At 29.3% G+C, this 8,213-nt stretch overlaps 1 protein-coding gene across 2 annotated transcripts; it reads left to right on the forward strand.

The window, feature by feature from the left end:
- Positions 1-252: 252 nt before the first annotated feature.
- LOC106772736 (probable voltage-gated potassium channel subunit beta) lies at positions 253-4,514 on the forward strand. 2 transcript variants are annotated; one of them, XM_014659311.2, is made up of 5 exons: positions 253-360; positions 435-1,014; positions 1,616-1,759; positions 1,979-2,143; positions 4,092-4,514. In XM_014659311.2, the coding sequence occupies exons 2-5, from the start codon at positions 451-453 to the stop codon at positions 4,203-4,205; spliced, it is 987 nt and encodes a 328-aa protein (XP_014514797.1). In that variant the 5' UTR covers positions 253-360; positions 435-450; the 3' UTR covers positions 4,206-4,514. The 2 variants fall into 2 exon arrangements, with proteins under 2 accessions (XP_014514797.1, XP_014514796.1); XM_014659310.2 differs by having other exon boundaries at positions 317-1,014.
- The last annotated feature ends 3,699 nt before the right edge of the window (positions 4,515-8,213 follow it).

Here is an 8,213-nt window from a genome sequence, read left to right on the forward strand (position 1 = left end):
AAATAGGTATTAAACCTTTATATTTTTAGCAATTGTACACTATATATTTTTACATATCCTTATACTCTACATATATAATTTATGTTTTGTATTTTTATAAAGTTTGTTAGTTATATTTTTGCATACATATTTACTTTCTAAATTTATAAATTAATTTTTACATTTATTCTATAGGATACTATCTGAACTAAAGTGAGTGGATTTGTTTAGGAATTTTCTTAAAAGAAAAGGATAATTTGGGAAAACAATTTTTTACCACAAAACGATGAGTCTAGAAGTGTGTGATATATGTTCAGTTGTGTCATTGAAGACCACGTTCATTTCTCTTCTTCCAAGTCCCGTCCTCGTCTCAAACAGTTGGTACGCAGCAACACTTTCTTGTGTTTTTCTCTCTCTAGATTTCTCTCTCACTCTCTCACGAGATTTTCTCGCAGAAGAGAATCCAGCACGATGCAGTACAGGAACCTTGGGCGATCGGGGCTAAAGGTGAGCCAGTTGTCATACGGCGCGTGGGTGAGCTTCGGGAACCAGTTGGACGTGAAGGAGGCGAAGGCGTTGCTCCAGTGCTGCCGCGACCACGGCGTCAACTTCTTCGACAATGCCGAGGTCTACGCCAACGGCCGCGCCGAGGAGATCATGGGACAGGCGATCCGGGAGCTCGGGTGGAAGCGCTCCGACGTCGTCATTTCGACCAAGATCTTCTGGGGCGGACAGGGCCCCAACGACAAGGGCCTCTCGCGTAAGCACATAGTGGAGGGCACCAAAGCCTCGCTCAAGCGCCTCGATACGGACTACGTCGACGTTATCTACTGCCACCGCCCTGACATCTCCACGCCCATCGAGGAAACCGTGCGGGCCATGAACCACGTCATTGACAAAGGCTGGGCTTTCTACTGGGGCACCAGTGAGTGGTCGGCTCAGCAGATCACTGAGGCCTGGGGTGTGGCCCAGAGACTCGACCTCGTCGGGCCTATTGTAGAACAGCCTGAGTATAACCTCTTGGCCAGGCACAAGGTTCTTACTCCACTCCTCTCGACCTAGTGACATACTAATTGTTTTTGTACTTATCTTATTGCATGATTCAACTTCTCTGAATAAGCACTTACGTGGGACGGAAAAAAGTGAATTATACTGTTTCTTTTCGATGTGTTGAAGTCCGATTTGTGTTTTGTAAGTGGTTGATAGTCATTTGAAACAGGAAAATAGTGAAAGTTTCAGCATAAACTATGATTAAAAAAATATTAAAGGCTGATGCAGCAAGTTGAGAGTTGAAATTTCCTCATCGCTCGGATAGATGAGGGGAATAATAGCATCTTTTGAGAAGAAATCACTCAAAAACCTAACAAAAAACAAGTGGTAAAGGCTGAAGCATTTACAAAATCCAATGGCTCACAGTTATTTAACTGCACGATGCTGTTGGTGTTTTAAAGGAAAAATTTGTTGTTTATGGAGTAAAAGTATTTTTTTTGTTATATGTTTAACTTTCTTATTGGTATTAAGGTGTTCAAGGAGTTTGTTAGATATTGTATTGTAGTATTTTTTTTATTGTTTCATTACTCTTTTTTATTTGGTTCTGTTTATTTGATTGACCTGATTTGACTGTATGATGGTGTAGGTTGAGTCTGAGTATCTTCCTCTGTACACCAACTATGGCATAGGTCTCACTACATGGAGTCCTCTTGCCTCTGGAGTGCTCACTGGGAAATATAAGAAAGGAGTTATACCGCCAGATAGCAGATTTTCTTTGGAAAATTACAAAGTACTTTTCCATTTGATGAAATCATTAACAATCCTCATTTTCGTTGATTCTATCTGGCATTTACTTGAGTGTTTTTCAGACAAGAAATGATTTTGTAAAGTTTAGGACTATGGTTATTTGTGCTTACAATCTTGGTACTAGATCTGGGATTTTTTTGTTTAATTTTTATTGACTATTTTGGCTTTTGTCTAAGTATGTTTCGTGTGGTTCTTTTCGTAGAATCTGGCATCGCGATCACTGGTTGATGATGTGCTTAAGAAGGTTGATGGATTACAGCCAATTGCGGATGAGCTTGGTGTTCCACTGTCACAACTTGCGATTGCGTGGTGTGCTGCTAATCCTAATGTTTCTTCTGTTATCTGTGGTGCTACAAAGGAGTCTCAGGTTAGTTCTTTTAGCTGTTTAACGAGATAGCCAGTTTATCTATTGTTGAAATGTTTATAGTAATTTGTTGAAATGTTCTTCAGTTGTCAATTCCTATGACCTAGCAAAGTGAATTTTGTTCTTGATAAGTTCTGAGATGAAATGGTAAGTGTTTGTTCTTGTTTTGATTACGTGTGGAGGGATTTTTTAGTGCCTGTTCTTCTTTTTGATTAAGTATGGTGTTAGTGTGGTAAGATTGTTATTGTGAAACTTTGCCTAGGACCAACTCACACACCTAGAAATGGAAGACTTATTCTTGCAGCCTACAGTAAAAGCAGGAATCAGACACTTTTTCTGACATAACCCCTCCTAAATGAACACTTATTTAAGAAAATAATTTCCCAATGATGATATTCCGATCAGGTTTGGCCGTTAGAAAAAGCTTAGAAAGATATCTGTAATTAATAGAATCATAATTAACCATATCCCAATTGATAAAAGGAAAAAAATATTGAGACCACTTAAGAAAGATAGAGATAGAGCTGAAACCATGTGTTTTTGAGACAAAACGAATGTTTAATTTATATTGAGAAAACACAATACAATAAAAATAGGAGATTTGATATCCTCTAATAGTAAAGGTTTGATATGTGAATAGGTAAAAACATTCGTAATAATACATACATAATCTAGATATTCTTGATTATATAGGATATACTCCTTATTTTTATAATTAATATTATCATAGCTCTTAAACTATAGGAAAGATAGAGATAGAGCTGAAACCATGTGTTTTTCTGATAACAACACAAATGTTTTATTTATATTGAGAAAACATAATCAATATATACAATAAAAAGAGGAGATTTGATATCCTCTAATAGTAAAGTTTTGATATGGGAATAAAGAAAAACATTCTTAATAATACATATATAATCTAGATATTCCTGATTATATAGGACATACTCCTTATTTTTGTAATTATAACACTTACACTCAAGTTGGAGCATACAAATCATGTGCTCAATTTTCTGCAAATATGATCAATCCTTAGTCCTCTTAGAGACTTGATGAATATGTCTGTGAAGTATTCACTAAAGTCGACAAATCTAGTATTGATGTCCCAACTCAAGTTTATCTCACAAAGTGACAGTCTACCTCTATGTGTCCTTGCATGAAAGACATGATTAAAGGTAATGTGTAATGCGGTGTGGTTGTCATATATAAGGTGCATTTGGGAACCTTGTTCAATTTTAATCTCTTTGTGGAGTCGATTTAGTCATATGAGCTTACAAGTGACTAATATTAATGAGTTTTATTGATATTTAGTTTGGATTGTAGCTGAGCTTTTATTTTAAGGATTACAAGATTTATGGACTAAATTAAATGGGAAAAGGAGGATAAAATGTCTAAATGGCTGCATTTAGTGTGGAAATATGGAGCTTCTGTACTCAGAAGTATAGTATTAGCTCATACAAAGAACCATCTGAAATGTGATGGTTTCCTGAAGGCACACAACAGAATGGTTTACATGTGGACAAACTTACACAGTCAATCTCAGGATGCACTGTTTAGTTTACATTGATTGGCAAAGAAGCTATAACAAAACCGATGTATCCTGTAGTAGCAGAAGAAAAAGAAGTCCTCCTTTAACCGTGTATGCATATTGTATATTAGTAACTTTAAAAATTATTTTTTCGTAATAAAGAGGATTGAAAAATATATTGTACATATAGTTATGCAATGAAAAAATAGCTTAAACATCCCTGTGTATGAACAGTTATAACTCGCCTGCGAGAATGAACTTTACCACTCCATTTTCAAATTTTTTTTGTGTTTCTGTTTTTTATTCAACTCGTAAGAGAGCATGAAAACAATTGATGTCATTCTTAGTTTGAGATATAACTTGTAAGAAGGAACATTGCTTTTGTAATATTATCTTATTTTTTTTCTGATTTCTTTTGCTCAGATTCAAGAGAACATGAAAGCAATCGATGTGATTCCATTATTGACTCCTGTTGTGATGGAGAAGATTGAAGCTGTTGTTCAAAGCAAGCCAAAGCGCCCTGACTCGTACCGATAAATCGGAGTTTTTCCATGGTTGACGCATCTTGAATATGCATTAGATGGTATACTCCTTCATCCCTGGGCACTGGAGTGGAAATTCATGTTGAAATTATATTGGTTTGGTTGATGAGATTTCCTCATAAAAGACTTTATTTGTGTCTTATATTTTCCTTGTGGAACTGAATATGCCTTCTTTTTTATGGGTTCAAACATTCCAAATTGATTTTGGAAACAAAGCATTAAGATCTTGGAGTTTAGGCTTACGTTTGCCTTCCGAATTAAATATGCGATACCATTATTTGTGACAGTTGCATTTGTGGATCCATTATTATCATGTAGTTAATGTTTACCTCGTGGAATAAGGCATGGTTAATTAGTGATTTTGGTAAATGGGTGCATGGAAGAAACTTGATTCTCATCAAGTTGGATATCAAATGAAAGGAGTTATTTACTTTGCTAACGGTGAGATGGGAACTGGAGATATGAGTATTGGAAATTGCGTGGATAGAAACGAGGTTTTGTTTATGTTCAATGGAAATTGCATAGATTAATTAACAATATAAAAACCACAACTTTAACAAATGAAACACGGAATTTGTTTTTCCCACTTTGCCCTTCTCTAAATTTGCTCACATTGCAATCCAAATTTTTAATATAAAACTCACGTAATTCAAACTTAGCCGTTTAAACTTTTTTTTAATTACACTTTTTATATTTTCATAGTTTCTCTAAATTTCAGGTATCTTTATTATAAAATCTTAATTTTATTACAAATTTATATATAAGTTATAAGTTTAAGACCTAATATATTAGCCTGATATAAAACCTTAAAGTCTTTAAGTTTTGAAAATACTCTGGATCATAAGAAAATGTGTTCTGTATCTTATATGAATATAAATGGGACAACAATAAAAACATTTGTAATTAAATTTTGGTTGATGAAATCTTTCACACATTGTAAAAAGAAAAATTAAGCATAACTCAGTGGTAGAATAAACTATTTGAAAACTCGTATTTTTTTCTATTACTCTTATGAGTTAATAGCTTTGTCATCGAAGTGAGAATGTAAAGAAAAACAATCTAGGAGAAAGAAAATAAAAGAAAAACAATCTAGGAGAAAGAGAATAAAAATGGAAGTTATTTAAATTAAGAGGAAGTGAGTGGAAATAGATAGAGAGAATAGAGATAATTTAAATAATGTAGTGTAATACATTTATCTCTCTATATGTATATATACTTAAAAGAATTGAAATAAAATGATTTTTTAAAAATATAGTTAAAAGTTCATTAATATTTTTTATTTAACTTACTTATTTTTGTTATAAAAAAACATAATTTTTTTTTGTTTACGTTATGATTTTTTTCTCTATTTGGTTGTATGTCAAATAAATAATTTTTTTAAGTAATAACACAGTTAATAGTCTTATTACAGAGACTAATTATTATTTGTGTATAATTTTTATATTGTATATATTCTCCTAATTGATAAAGTATTAATTATCTTTTAAAATTTAATTTTAACTTTCTCTTAAAATTTTTTTAAATACATCTTACATATTTAAATATTTGTTTTTACTTTTTATTAATTACATAATACTTTAAATTAGCATGCGATCCTACTAAATTCAGGTCTTACATAAATACTATAACTGTATTTTACAAAAGATATACGCATGTCAATTTTTATTAATTTATTGTTTAAGTAGTTAGATATAAAAAAAGTAAATAAAAGATAAACATTAAGGTCAAAATTTTATTAAAAATAATATATATATATATATATATATATATATATATATATATATATATATATATAATCAAATTTCAAGTATATACGTAAATAATAATAATAATAATAATAATAATAATAATAATAATAATAATAATAACTACTTATAAAAAAATTGTATTTTTTTTACGCGGGTCAGATTTTAACCCAGTTCATTTAAACTTGACTCATACGGGTTAACCCGTAGTGAATCGGGTTGGTCCACCAACCCACCTAACTAATTTTATTTTATTAAAATTTAATTTTAATTTTGTAAAAAGATATTTATTATTTTTTCTTGAAAAAAATATTCAAGTTTTTTATTTTTAAAATTAATTAAATACACATATTGGGAATGAAATTTAGGAGTAAAACTTTTTTAGATTTGAATTAGAGAAAGTTTGTGATTTTTTTTATTTTAAAAAAATTATAATTAAATGAGTCAGTGAACCAACTCATTTATCTAGCAACCCATGGTGAGTTAGATTGAATTCGAATTTTTCTAAGTCGCTAATAAATGAACCGAGTTGAATTGATTTACTAAATGATCAACTCTTGATGAGCCGGTGAGTTATTCATTTTGACAGCTCTACTTATAATATAATGATTTTTATTTAAAGTCATAATTAATTATTGTCTACCATACACAGTAAATGTTGATAACATTTTAATAATTATATATTTAATAATTATGAATATATGTTTATATTCTAATAAATTAGATTATTAAAATAATTAAATAAAATAAAGTAAGTTAGTTTACCGTTATATTAATATATAGGTATATTATAAAGATAAATAATTAACAATATTTAAAAAATAAATAAATTTAATTTAGTATTTTAAATATTTATGTTCAATATTTTAATTTATTTAAATTATGATATTTATTAAATTATTTTTTTAAACTATTTTTATCTCGAAAGATAATTTTTTTATTCATTACAATTATATAATATTTTTTACTTTGATCTAAAATTTATTTTAACTTTAACTCAAAATTATTTTTATATCAATATACATTATAAAATTTATTTTCTAAACATATTAATATATTAATATGTGTAAAAAAATTATTTTATTACGTTAAATAAAATACATATTTTTCACGCACTTTTACCTTTTCTTTTCTTTCAATTAAGATAAATCAACATTCTACATTTTTTCTTTTCTTCAACAAAATATCACACACACACACACACACACACATATATATATATATATATATATATATATATATATATATATATATATATATATATATATATATATATATATCTGACTTATATGTTTATATAAATAAATAAGAAAATGTAAACGATCGAACAAGACTTACGTATATCCACAAGTACGTGTCCCTTACGTATCAATCTTGCTTCATCAAATCACACGCTTAGCAACAATTCTGGATTAGATAATTTTTAACAAACGCGCTTCTACGCTACGTGAGCACACCTCCCATATTTTCAATTTTTCATAGACATTTTTGTTTCAAAGACGGTGTGCGATAGATAAGTAAGTAATGAGTTTTTGACACTTCATTTTTTTTATTAGTTTCTTCTAATTATGTTTTCTTTTCTACTACTGTTATCAAGTAAATCTTAGTGTTTTTAATATTGCTTTTAGTCACAATAAATTTTAAAGGGATGAATTAGGATTTGTGTTTCCTGTAATGCCTGAAATATTAAATATAACTTTTACAAAAAATGTATTACCTTCATCTCCTATTTTCATATTTTTTAGGTTTACATTTACGTAACATTTAAAAATATTATTTCATATATAAAATAATATTACGTAATGAAGTACATGAAACATTACTGATTCATGGGATAAGGTATTAAAAAACTAACTTAATACTTATCTAAATGTTCATTACAAAATTGTTCTAACTTAATTATTTTATTTTTAGATCTTTTGATGATTCATCTCCAATGGAAACTCTAGACATTGAAGACATTAGAACTAAGTGAGCTTCTTTTATTTTAAGTGTTAGTAAATTGTAGAAACTTGACTACAATGTAGTATAGGTTGATGTTATTTGGATTTAATATGATTTACAAATTATGTATTAGATATTATTGAACAATTTAATGTTTGAAATGGATTTCACATTATGTTAGTTTAATTGAATATGTTCATTTCATGTTATATTGATTATAAATTGATTGATGAAATTATAATACAGGAAATTAATTGAAAATTGAATAGATATGTCAAATGTAATAATGAATTTTTTTTTACAAAAAAGTTTTT

The sequence above is a fragment of the Vigna radiata genome, chromosome 8 (assembly GCF_000741045.1).
Source record: "Vigna radiata var. radiata cultivar VC1973A chromosome 8, Vradiata_ver6, whole genome shotgun sequence".
Taxonomy (NCBI): domain Eukaryota; kingdom Viridiplantae; phylum Streptophyta; class Magnoliopsida; order Fabales; family Fabaceae; genus Vigna; species Vigna radiata.